Source organism: Xenopus tropicalis, chromosome 6 (genome assembly GCF_000004195.4).
Source record: "Xenopus tropicalis strain Nigerian chromosome 6, UCB_Xtro_10.0, whole genome shotgun sequence".
Taxonomy (NCBI): Eukaryota; Metazoa; Chordata; class Amphibia; order Anura; family Pipidae; genus Xenopus; species Xenopus tropicalis.
Genome location: NC_030682.2, coordinates 96,229,066 through 96,242,503, shown reverse-complemented (window position 1 = coordinate 96,242,503; position 13,438 = coordinate 96,229,066). Strand labels below are relative to the sequence as shown.

At 40.6% G+C, this 13,438-nt stretch overlaps 1 protein-coding gene across 1 annotated transcript; it reads left to right on the top strand.

Moving 5' to 3' along the window:
* The first annotated feature begins 4,405 nt into the window (after positions 1 to 4,405).
* bloc1s4 (biogenesis of lysosomal organelles complex-1, subunit 4, cappuccino) lies at positions 4,406 to 11,451 on the top strand. The gene is given in 5 exon segments (NM_001044488.2): positions 4,406 to 4,663; positions 5,236 to 5,307; positions 6,646 to 6,747; positions 7,959 to 8,102; positions 11,084 to 11,451. Coding segments are annotated over 5 exon segments (648 nt in total). The 5' UTR covers positions 4,406 to 4,420; the 3' UTR covers positions 11,171 to 11,451.
* The last annotated feature ends 1,987 nt before the right edge of the window (positions 11,452 to 13,438 follow it).

Sequence of the window (13,438 nt, the reverse complement as noted above, 5' to 3'; positions counted from 1 at the left end):
AGAAGCCAGCTGATGGACTCCAAAGTATACTAAATTCCCCAGGCACTCTGAAGACTACAACATACATAAACCAGTCACAGATTCCCAAAGATTTTTATAAGACTCTATTGAATGAAAGTGTTAGAAAAAACACAGGCACAGCCAACCTCTCTGAACCTCTCTGGTGCTGAGTTCTGTGGTGGATTGGCACCCACCTACAATATTCATAAATGAACACAAAACTGGCACACAGAATTGCTCTTCCATGGGTTGATACCCTGTATTTATTGTGGAAAAGCAATTCTATGTGCTAGTTCAGAAATACACAACCACTAGAAAATAAGAATATTATGGAAGTATAGGCTGAGTTTCAGTTCCATATCAGCATGCTGAGAACATTTAGGGGCTTACATATCATGCTGTAAAAAATTATTTATGCTGGAAAAATGATGCAAAAAAGCAGTACAAAATATGTTATTTTATGCAATTATTTATTCTGGCTTAACCCATTCAAGTCAATGGGAAAAAAAAATCTCTCAAAAACAGATGGATAGCCACTGTTTTTACTATCCATAGCTTCCACTGTTTTTTACACAAAAATCAATAGATTGATAAGTACAGTTTTTGTTTTACATGACAATGCCTGACAATCAGACATGCAGGTTCACCATCAGGGAGGGAGAGGGAGTACTGTTGTGCTGGGCCTGGTAAAATCTTCATTCAAATGGGTACCCGGCCTTGTTATGCAAATTTAGTAAGTTACATCTAAAGTTACTTCAGAAAGTATGTGATTTCCTGAAAAAAAACCTATAAACTAACTAATGTAACTTGCCTAGAAACGTACGTAACTTAAATATCAAGCAAAAGACAATGCAGAGAAGCTTGACAGGGCAGGCAGGGGGCAAATTCTACTGCTCGCCCACTGAAGCTTACTCAGTTTACATAGCCTCCGTATCAAACAATGACAGAGCAGAGAAGGGGCAGGAAGGAGTGTGGGGTTTAAAATTAGGGCAAATTCCACTGACCCCCAATGAACTGACTGTTAATTAGCCAATTAATTAATGGAACTATTTATATGAACCACTTATAGAGTAAGATCAGATGTTGAAGACTGGGCAAACCTTTTTGCAAACTTTAGCCAGACTGAGATGTTTTTCTTTGTGAGAAAAGACTTTCATCTTATCCTTCCCGACAAGGCAGACAAATGAAGAATACAACTGATTGTTGCCACATATAGGGAACAATCGGTACTTGCCAAGAACTCCTGCAGCTCCATAAAGGAGAAGGAAAGGCTAATAAAGAGTTAATCTCAAGCTGCAGGCATACCTTCAGTTCTCTCAATAGTGCCTGTAAGTTTCCCCATATTTCTCCCATTCAGATGATCAGAAGCCAAACAGGAAGAAAAATGCTGAGCTGTGTAAAGAAAGTTCCCATAATGCCTCACTTCTGCACCAAAAGCAAGATCGGTGTACATGCTCAGTTAGACTATGAGTCGGCTTCCTGCTGATTGGCTCAGATCCACATTCCTAAGGGGGGGTGAGTTCTTAGCATTCTTGAGGGAGAGGGAGCAGCAGAGAGCTGCCTGTCTCTGGCACAGAAAAACAAACACAACTAATCTTTTGACAGAGAAGTCAGTGCAACGTTTCTGTGAGTGCTTATGGCTGTATTTACATAGAACTTTCTGATAAATCTTACTTAGTTTTTACCTTTCTTTCTCCTTTAATGTTACTGTAGGCCTCTTGGTGGCCTCCCTGACCAGTTTTCTGCTTGTCTTCTCATCAATCTGGATCTTAGTACAGTCACCATTGAGCTATACTGTCTACACTTGTGGATGACTATCTTCATCGTCCTGGTTGATACTTTTAATGATGAGATCCCTTTCATGTTTTATTGTTAGCCAATATAGGTATAATTTCTACAATACTTTTGTATTTGTTTTATAAGTTCTTTATGGACCATGGCTTTTGCAGACCGAGAGGAATAATCCTGCAGGAACAGCCAACCTTTATTGGAGCTTAATCGTAGCCACATAATGGGCAGGTAGGTGGTTAGGGTTCAAACTTAGGGCAAAATCCACTAACCCCCACAGAACGGACTGTTAATAAATTAATGGAATTCTTTATATGAACTGCTTATTTTAAAGTAACATCAGCTGTTTATATTGCCCTCACAAGGGGCTTGGCCAAATGTTTGGTATTGGGTGCTTGTGTTCATGGAGGACCCCATATAAATAACTTATATTGGTCCCCAAAGTTTCTGATGGCAGCCCTGCAGAGAGGATTATGTGATGTATATTTAAAGACATATTTTTACAGTTTGATAAATAAGCTCCATAGTGTCAATTTGTATGGTGTAGTTAAACACAGGCATTTGACTTTAAAGCTCTAGGCAACCAAATGTTTTCTCTTTTATCTTTTTGATTTTCTTCACATTTGCATGTGCAAATTAGAGTTCCATTTGGTTCAGAATTCAAGCCAATCTTTTGAGGAGGATTTGATACTCAGCCGCAGCCAACAATCATGAATTCCATGATCCCTATTTTAAACATTATTTTCTGTACTGCTTTATTAAAATTTCCTCAAACCTTATTGGTAACAGCCAGATATTCCACAGTTTCCTCTGTCAAGCTGTTACACTGTAGGATGGCACACAATCACCTTGCGGACAGGAAGCCAACATTGTATCTAAAACAAAACTGCTGTACCTCTATTCTTGTGTGACAGCAGAGCTGAGAGCTGCCTACCCACCATTGTACTTCTGGGGCATCTCTATAAGGGTCTTCTCCAAACAGCAATAAAGCATCCACCCTAATCACACACATACACCCCACACTGAGTGTATGGCGTATATTTTCAGCAAGTGCCGGAATAAATGAGATACGTTTGGGTGCAGGCACATGTAGCCGATATCCGCATAAAAGCGCAAGAGAATGTGAAGTCTGACGTTTTTATGAGTATTTCGGCTACATGTGTCTGCACCCGAGCGTATCTCATTCATTCGGGTGCAGGCACAGGTAAAAGCGCATGGCGATATTTTTGGCAAGCGTTTTTTCGCTTGACGAAAATATACGCCATACGCTGTGTGTGGCATCAGCCTTAAAGGAACAGTAACACCAAAAAATGAAAGTGTATAAAAGTAATAACAATATAATGTACTGTTGCCCTGCATTGCTACAACTGGTGTGTTTGCCTCAGAAACACTACTTTAGTTTATATGAGTTAGTTGCTGTATAGCCATGGGGGCAGCCATTCAAAGGAGAAAAGGCACTGGTTACTTAGCAGATAACAGATAAACCCCCATTATATGGGGCTTATCTACTAGTTATCTGCTATGTAACCTGTGCCTTTTCTCCTTTTTTCCAGCTTAAATGGCTGCCCCCATGGCTACACAGCAGCTTATTTATATAGTAGCTTTTCTGTAGCAAAAACACCAGTTTTTTTGCAGAGCAACAGCACATTATATATTAATTACTTTAAAACACTTTAATTTTTTGATGTTACTGTTCCTTTAAGAGGGCCAGACTCACAGTTCTATGAAGTCAGAGCTGTCAACACCCCCAATAATCCTGGGAGTTGCCCAATTTAGCTGTCCCTCCCCCAGCCTCCCAATCTTCATTATATCTTCCACTGGGAAAAGATGTAGGATCTCAAATATGGATTAGTGATCATAAGATATAACAGCTTTTTATGGTGGCCATTCACAAGCAGAGTTGGGCTGCAGATTTGGCCCATTCAGACCAAGTCAGCAGCTTTATTTGCCATGCATGGGTCACTCTGAGCAATATCTGGACAAAAATCAGCTTTAAGCTGCCCATATGTCGAAAAGAGCAAATATTGGGTTGATCCGATCCTTTCTCCCTCAGACCAAACGATCAGATCACAGCAACGCAAGTCGTCATGATGATGACCACATCAATGACCCCTCAGTCCTAGCCCCAATGGGATTTTTACACTTGCCCGGATTTCTGCAATATATAATACATGAGCACATACTGCCCAACTATGTCTGAAAGGGCAGAATGGGCAGCTTGAGTCTGGCAGCCTTTATTTATATCGTTTCGGTGCAGGTAGGCAAATAATTCAGGAAACATCTGGTTAGATAAGGATACACTGGCCACCAGGCTTTATTTCTTTATTGTGGGTTACAATCTAGCAACATGCCACTGAAAACAAAATTTAATCTGACTAAAACGCAATCTCCTTTAGCAACGTGTGCTAAGGGCTCATGTTTAAATGTATATACATATATTATATAACATTCTTACTAACGATAATTAGGAGCATCTTTTTAATAAATAAATAAAGCAAACTCATTGGCGCCGGAGGTCTAGGGGGGAGGAAATTGCGCTCACAATAGCTCTAGAATTGACCCTCCACGGCTCCAGTCTATAGAAAGCCATCCCTCGGTAGTCACAAGTGCTTAGGGGCGGAACCCGTTCACCATGGAGGAGGTGGCGGCGGTAGGCGGCTCGGGGCATTGGGAAGCGATAGAGGAAGAAGACTTGGCGGGTGTTCCCTCCCAGAGTCCCATTGACAGTGGCTGTGTGTCCCAAAGTCTCAGTGCCTACAGCGGAACATTTGCCAGTCTCCTGACCGAAGAGCCGCAGGATTTGGAGCAACTCATAAAAAGCACATCCACCAACTTTTCTAGCTATCTCCTCCCAGATCACAGCGGAAATGCAGAGGTAGGGCGGGGCTTGCATTTGGGTAATTGGCCGTGAGGGTAAGCTATGTCATCATTTAGCTGATGAATTCAAACATTATCCATTGGCAATGAATTACGCAGAGGCTGTTGGATTTTGTTTTTCCAGCGGTTTACCACCATGTTATTAAAGTTTAAAGCAATATAAGCTTGCTCTAGCTCTCTAGGGCTAGCAGATCACTTAATCCAAGAGTATCTTCTAGTGAGAAAGTTTCCCTCTCTAAGTATACCCAACTTGCTATTTATTGTTCATTCAGTCATTGCTAGAGGTGTTATTTACATGTTCTCTACAACCTCAAATCTTTCTGTGGTATAGGTTTGACAGCAGGGAAAGGCTTCCAACTCCTTTAAAAACCATCACAAGAGGCAACTAAGCTTTAGGTTTCCAGCCTCCTCTGTAGCCCTCATCCACCCAATTGGTTGCTGAGGTTCCCAGCTCAATATTCTCAGTATTTCCAGGCTGAATGTTCTCAAGAAAACATCGAGACTTTAAAACAATGAATCCTTAATTGTATTAGTCCTGCTGCCCTCACTACAAATCTTACTTTCTTTTAGATTCAAGATTTGGACAAAAGTTTGGAAGATCTGCTGATCAGAGTTGATGAGTTTGTAGGGATGCTGGATATGGTAGGTATTTAAAAAACATACTCTTTGTAATAAGAGACATCCTGAACTAATATTTTCAGGTAAACTCTTAAAGCTTGGAGCTACAGGGGCTAGAAGGAAAGCCACAATCACTTGGAGGTGCCAAAAGTTAGGCACCCCTAAGTCATTGTAATCACTTACCTGATACCTCAGGTCGGTGCTTCTGTTAGCAAAGAACTGTCCCAGCTTGAGGTTCTTTATAGTGAGCACCGATAAAATAGATCAGCTTCTCACTCTACTGTGCATGCACATCGGCACAAAGAAAGAATATGCAGGAAAAGGATCGCTCTATGGTGCTTGCTGGAAGAAACCCAGGTTGGATGCAGTTTTCTGGTGATAGAAGCACCAGCCCAGGTATCAGGTAAGTGAGTACAATCACTTGAGGTTGCCTAACTTTTGGCACCCCTATTATTGTTGACTTTCCTTCTGCTTTAACAACCAACAACCACCAAGTGTGGTGCATTGTAACAACCAACCACAATAAAATGAACAAATTATTTGATGAACTTTTGTGTTTTAGTGTGATGTGAGGAGCTGAGGGCATTGCATTTTTTTTTCTTTTACATGTAAACTGCTTTTTAGCATAAGTAGGAAGCTCCAAGAAGCCAACTCTTTGTCATTAAAGCCAGTGCAGAGCAAGCCGCACATCATTTGGAAGCAACCCTTGATGAGTAGTGGGCAAATGAAAATCCACTGTTACATATTCTTTGAGTCTCAAAGTTCTCAGCCAGATCAGCAGGAGAACAGGGGGCCAGGCTTGGGTAACTGTTTCAAACTATATTATTACATTATACAAAAATAAAAAGTAGATTTTTAACTGATGTATATTGCAAAGTTGTTTGAAAATATGTTTACTTTTCAAAAAGCTTAAGTTATGTTTTTGGTGGAGTTCCCCCTGGAAATCACATTCATGGTTCCAGGAAAGTGGACTTAGTTAGTATCAACATTAATCAAGTCTACTGGAAATAACTATTCTACAATGATAACATTGCCCATAACCTACTATGGTATTCAGTACTTCTGATCAGTCACTCTGTAGATGAAAGATTTCGCATCCCTGGAAGACTTGGGCAGTATCAAAAATGCATTTTGATTGCATCTGCACATAAAAAATGTAGTCTTTTAACTGCAGAAATAAATAAAAAAAAAATCTGCCCTGTTCCGTTATTCATTTTACATTGTTGTTTAACCTGTATGCCAGACCTCTGCTTCCTTAAGGTTCCTTGATATATACCTGGCCCAGTGGTGCTAATAATGTCAAATTAAATAGAATTTTAGCATCTTCTGAATAATTTTAAATACATTTTCTTTCTTATTCAGATTCGGAACGACACATCCCAAGTAGTCAATGAAAGAATACCTCAAATTCATACAAAAGCTGCAGAAATGAGACATTTGTATAAAAAAATTGACTTGCTTGAGGTAAGTGTGTATCTGTATAACAATGTGGATTATAGTCTATCGCATCGTATTCATGAGTTTTTACTCGTACCATGTTTAATATAACAATGAAATTTCCCTTCATCCTGTAGCTCATGGTTTACTATGTAGTCTCAAAGCCTATTGGTTATAGTGTTTGGAGTAGAGATCACGGAGGAACCAAAGCTGAAACTGAGGCAGCACAGGTGCTTGCAAACTAAAATAAGCTTTATTGAAGCACAGGGAGATAATACAATGAATACACAATGAAGCACAGAAGGTGTTAAGCAGTCTCAGAGTTCAAGCAAAAGTCCAGAGCAAGATACACATGGGTTCAATTAGTTCAGAGTACAAAGTCCAGGCAAGCTATAGGAAATTACTGCACTTGTGAGCCCACTGCAGGTCAGGGGGAAGCAGGAAAGTAGATCTTAATCTAGGCAGCATGACTAGCAGGTGAACTCACTGGGACAACTAAAGGCATGGGGGAATAAACAGCCAGGAAACAGACGAATGGACCATGGTAGGAGTTAGATATGTATTTAAAGGCTTTAGCAACTAGCTGCATTGGTGATAAAGATGTTTTGTTTTAAATCACTCAGAATAAAAAAAATCTCAATAGAATTTTAACCTTTAGTAAATATATCCCCATGTGTTGGTCCCTCTATTTGGGTTGACCAGTGACCCATTTGCTGTATATATCATTACCCAGCTATGAACTCAGTTTCCCACAGGTAGATCAGTACAATCACTACTATCTTGCTTGTAAAATCCTTCGCTGAAAGAAAGGGTTAAATGAGGAGGGGTAATAATTTGTTAGGCACTTGCCAGTGATTTCTGATTGCAAAACTAGACCATGAGCTAGTGCTCCTCTTTACTAAAAGTGCACCAACACAGGATACTGTTCTATTGGGTGTTGTGCTGCCATCTTGCCTCATATGCCAGTGACTCCTTGTGGCTGCCATTGGCTGTGCGCATTTGGATTAAAGCAAATTCAGAAACTTAAACAGTAAAAAGTACAATTTTTACTGCACTACATGGGTATGGCCCAGGGCTGTTGCAGTGGTGCTGGGACAGGAGGCAAAATTGTGATGCAGCACAACAAAGTGCCCCTCCCAGTGATTACTCCTTTCCTTGTCCTTTGCCCGTGCTATGAAGACAATGCTGCTTAGAAATACTCAGTATTTTCTCTGTCTTTTTAAATTGCTTGTAACTAGGCTTTTGTAAAGATGGTGGGAGGCAATGTTACTTTAATGGAAGAGCACATTGCACAAGCAGAAACCAGTGTGGGGTCATTTTCTAATCCTTTCAAGAAAATGTTCCAGAATATCAGTTCAGCTTCATTCTTTTCACCTCCAAATGTAAGTACCTGTATATATTATACACAAGTGAATTTTATTTTCATTATGTGATGACAGCCCGTTTAAGGTATTATGGCAAATCGAAAAACCAGATCATTCGGGTCCTCCACAAATCTTTTTTTTGTACAGTAAAAGAAAACATAATTCTAAGCAACTTTCTTATAAACATTAAATATTTGCCACGGTGTTGACCTTATTTCAAAATGTAATTGTTATTAAAAGCAGTATCTGTGTACATTCACAGCATTTCTGATTGTTTAAAGCAGTGCTGTCCAACTGGCGGCCCGCGGGCCGCATGCGGCCCGCGACCCCCCTCTGTGTGGCCCCCCACCTGTCTGGCTGCTTTGATGGTTTACACTTGTGTAAACTTTAAATGGTTTCAGTACTGAGATTAACTGCCCCCCTGCATGGTTATCACCTCAGATTCAGGCTGTAATCCCTCTGTATTGTTTAAATATGTAATCCCCTGTGTTGTTCACACCTTTTAATCTCTGCATTGTTCACCCCCTGCATTGTTCACACCTCAGGCTCAGGCTGTAATCACCCACATTGTTTGTCTGTTCACACCTCAGACATTGTATGTAGTGCCTGGACTATGCTGTCTGTGTGTAGGCAGCACAGGGTAGGCAAAGTATGGCATATAGGCAGCATAGGGCAGGGAGGGTATGGCACAAACAGGCAGCATAGGGCAGGGAGAGTATGGCACACACAGGCACGGTAGGGAAAAGTATGGCACACACAGGCAGCATAGGGCAGGCAGAGTATGGCAGACACAGGCAGCATATGGCAGACACAGGCATCATAGGGCAGGCAGAGTATGGCACACACAAGTAGGTGCCTGTGAGAGGTGAACCTGGCAGGGGTTTGTTCTGGGAGTTTGTTAGCAGTTGGAAATAGCCATTAAATGGTCCCTAAGGTGTGTAATTATATGCTGGGGGTTGCTGTGCTATCCACAGGGGAGGAGGAGGCATATGGATTTTAGGGTATGTCTTAATATGACATAATATAATTCTTTCACATATGAATGATGGTTGATATCCCTGCATTGAAAACCAAGCATTTGGGTTTTTGCTGCACTACCACCATTGTGATAAAATGGGTTTGGTTTGAAGTGGGTGTGGTTTAAAAGGGGGAGTGGTCAAAACTGTCTTCCATTAGCGGCCCTCCACCATGTACGCGCGAGAAATTCCGGCCCTTGGCACCGCAGAAGTTGGACAGCACTGGTTTAAAGGGTTTGTTTACCTTAAAATTAACTTGTAGAATGATATTGAGCTCGATATTCTAGACAATTTGTAATTGGTCTTTACTTTCTGTTTCTAGTTTTGAAATTATTTAGTGAAGATCAATTGACAGGTTGCTAAGAAGCAGACATTCTATAACGTATTAAAAGTTGAAGGTTAACTACCCCTTAAAGAGTCAGAACCAGAGAAGAGAAAGCAATAAACACATACTTCTTTAATAGGAATTACACTTTCAAATAACTTAAAAACCTTTAAAAATGTATATAGGAAATTTGTGCAGAGTTTGTTTCATACTTCAAAAAGTGGGTGAAGGACCATAATAAACCGCCTGATCAATGTGTTAGACAAGTTGTACATTTAATAAAAAAAAAACATAGTTCTAAGCAGCTTTGCAATATACACTCATAACATATCTGTAATGGTTTTTGAGTTATGTGTATATATAACTGCCATTAAAATCAGTGTTCGTCTGTCCTTTTCTATTCCCTACCCTGGTGGCTCTGACTCTTGAAACTATGTAACATGATCCAGCAGACTAACTGACTTTTTTGCAACATTGTTTAAAAAGTAACAATCGGGAGTTCATCAAATGCTGCTTTCAATAACAATAACATTTACAAATAACTTTTCAAGCACTGAAAATTTGTAATTAATTCTTATTAGAAAGTTAGACATGAGTAAAGCCCTGAGCACAGCTAGAATCTCAGTGCTCAAGTCAAATAGTACAGGTATGGAATCTGTTATTGGGAAACCTGTTATCTAGAAAGCTCCAAATTACAGGAAGGCAATAGACTCCCATAGACAATTTTAATCAAATAATTTTTTTCTCTAGTAATAAAACAGTACCATGTACTTGATCCTAACTAATATATAATTAATCCTTATTGGAAGCAAAACAATCCTATTGGGTTTATTTAATGTTTAAATTATTTTTTGGTTGACTTAAGGTAGGAGATCCAATTTCTAAAAGACCCCTTATACAGAAAACCCCAGGTCCCGTGCATTATAGATAATAGATCCCATATCTGTACTTAAGTTAAACTGATCTAAACTTAGATACCATGGCAAGGAAGCAATTTTAAACTTATTGGGAACTTATTGGCATTTTTTTTTTTTGCACCTTTGAGCAAAAAAAAAAAAGTGGACAACCTCTTTAAAAGGGAACTTAAGCTTTTTGAAAAGTAAACATAATTTTAAGCAACTTTGCAATGTATATGAATTAAAAATATGCAGCCTTTTCATGATTTTTAATCTAATGATATGATTGTTTGGGACAGTTACCCAAGCATGGCCCCCCTACTTTGAGACGCAAATAAAATGTAACAGTAGTAAACTGCTTTCAGCCTGCATCCTCCAAATCCCACAATTCCCCACACCCCTGATGTCTATAAGGAAAGGAACATCACATTGCAATGCATATATGCTATATAGGTTTGCATGCTGTCTGCAACAGCTGTGCAAATGTTGTTAACATCAATGTTTTAGCCACTCCTCCCTGCCAGGATTTCAAATGATGCTGAAAGAGAAAAACTGCAGCTGGATTTTAGCATATAAAAATTGTATTTATTCATACTTTTTGAAGGAACAGATTACAGTGATACTTATCACTGTAATCTGTTCCTTCAAAAGGGGGGTTTCCTGTGTTGAGTGAGGCTCTTTAACTAGTAGCTATTGAGGGCTCAATTAGTGTTTGAAATCAGTGTGTCATCACTGACATTATTTTCTTTTTATCTTTCAAAGAAACAAACACCTGCAAGATCACAGCATTCAAGATATGAGCCACCAAGTGTATTTAAGACTGATGATTTCTTTCCCAGCAGCAGCTGATAGTTGCTCCATCACAGATGTATGGGTGTGGTATGAAGCACAAGCTGCTGGAGCATTGCTGCACATGGACACTGTAGGACCTGCTTGGATAAGACAGAACTAGCCAGTCTTCCAGCTTCATGTCATGAAGCATTTTGTTGTTATTGTAATTCAAAAAGCAAGTTTTTGAAACTTTTATTATTTTGTATATTCACTGTAAAATAGATATTTTCATGCTGCATTGCAAAGTCTATGCAAAATGTATTTTTCTTTTTAACAACAAATAAAATGCCTTCTACAAATATTTCTCTTTATTTACCAAGGTCATTGTTTCAGGATTTACTTAAAGTAAACAATTAGATGTCAATCATCATAGTATATATATGATTGTCCAATCTCTAAGCACTTATCTCTAATTATGTAGCATTGGTCTTTAAAAGAATAAGGTTGTATGAGGTTGCTGGCTTAGAATATTGTTCTGGCCAAACTGAGATAGATATCATTGCCCGGTGTGCGGTGAGGTATATTCAGGGCCGCCATCAAGGGGGCACAGGAGGTCATCCTGGGCCCGGGAGTTACTAACTTTAAAAGGGACCCAGTTGTGCTAGAGTTTTTAGAGCTGGTCCCCTTTAATCAACTCCAGGCCCTGTGACTGTCAGTGGTGGTGTCCTCTGTTATGTCCCGCAGCTCCCCGCTACATCTACGCTTTTATAAGGTTGCGCCTCGTGTGTACTGTCGTCACATGTACGTACAGGGTGCAACTTTATAAAAGCACCGATGTAGCGGGGAGGAGAGACGGCTGAAGCCGGAGGAAGCAGGAGGACACTGGGGGCGGGAACTGGAGGGTGCTTGGGGGGCCCTGGAGGAAGCAGGAGGATGCTTGGGGGGCCCTGGAGGAAGCGGCAGGATGCTTGGTGGGAGCTGGAGGATGCTTGGCGCCCTGCCCTGGCACCAATGCAAAATGTAACCCCTGGCCACCAATGTTTTAGGGGGGCTTTGACTACGAATGTCTGTGTCCTTTGTATTGATGGGAGAGGCCATTGGGGGCATGGTAGGAGGGGAGGCCCAGAAAATTTTGTCGTGAGGGGCCCCGTGATTTCTGATGGCGGCTCTGGGTATATTAACTTTCATAGAACTGCTTCAGCTTTGGCTTTTTAGCAGTTTTGTGACTTGGATATCCACATTTTTAAATGGGTTTTCTTAAATATTGGCTACCAGTTATAATAAAATCACAGGATTATTAAAGGACAATGAAAGGCAAAGTCACTTGGGGGTGCCAAAATGTTAGGCACCCCCAAGTGACTTAAATCGCCTACCTTTTACACTGGGCTGGTGCCCCTGTTCGGAGAGAACAGCACCAGCCCAGGGTACCTGCAGCGCTTCCTCTTTCCTGCTTTGCTCACACGCGCAGTACAGTGAAAAAGCCGAACTTTAACAGAGAAGTCAGCTTTTCACTTTACTGCGAATGCAGTGGGGTCCCGGCAAAACAAAGCAGGAAAAAAATTCACACATACTGCATACTGGGTATTAAAGATGAACTAATTCCAACTAATGCCAAGAGCAACCTATTGAGTTCACTGCTATACTATGCAAGAAATGTACTAATGTCATGGATGAACCATATGATCGAATTAGGAAAAGCATGAATACGGCTTTGTACCCCCCCTTTTACCTTCTGTACCCCATTCTGTTTTAAAAATAATCAACACTGTTAGTGTCCTCAGTGTCACCTGCCAGCATAGGAACTTAAGCAGGATGGGTTACAGCAAATAAGCAACAGTTAGCTAACAGGGGTCTTTTATGTTTTCCTGTGGCACAAGTTCTAGAGCACTAAGGCACACAAGAGCAAGTGGTGCAAGTGCTTATCTAACAAACACTTGCGCTATGAGAAACTTTGTGCTATGCTCCTCCCGGTGTGGGGAGCAGAGCATGGCATAATGAGGCACAAGTGAGACCCATTGCAGCCCCACCTCATGCCTGTCCCTAATTTATGCATGTGAATGATGCACAAGTTAGGGGATGGGAGGGGGGGATGCTTTTCTTTCACTTTACACACTGCATTCTGCAACTGCACTGCAGATATTCTTTATGGTCTGGGCTTGGGTGTTTGGATGCAATGATGCATGCACATTAACACAACTGGAATCCATCCATGGTGCCCTCTGCTTGCCTGCTTATCTCAGTTTCCTTTCCGTAAGAACAAAATGAATGTATAGATAGTGTAAAACTGCTACTTAAAAACAGCTTTGAAAGTTACTGCTTATTACAGAAAATAAAACCACACAACCA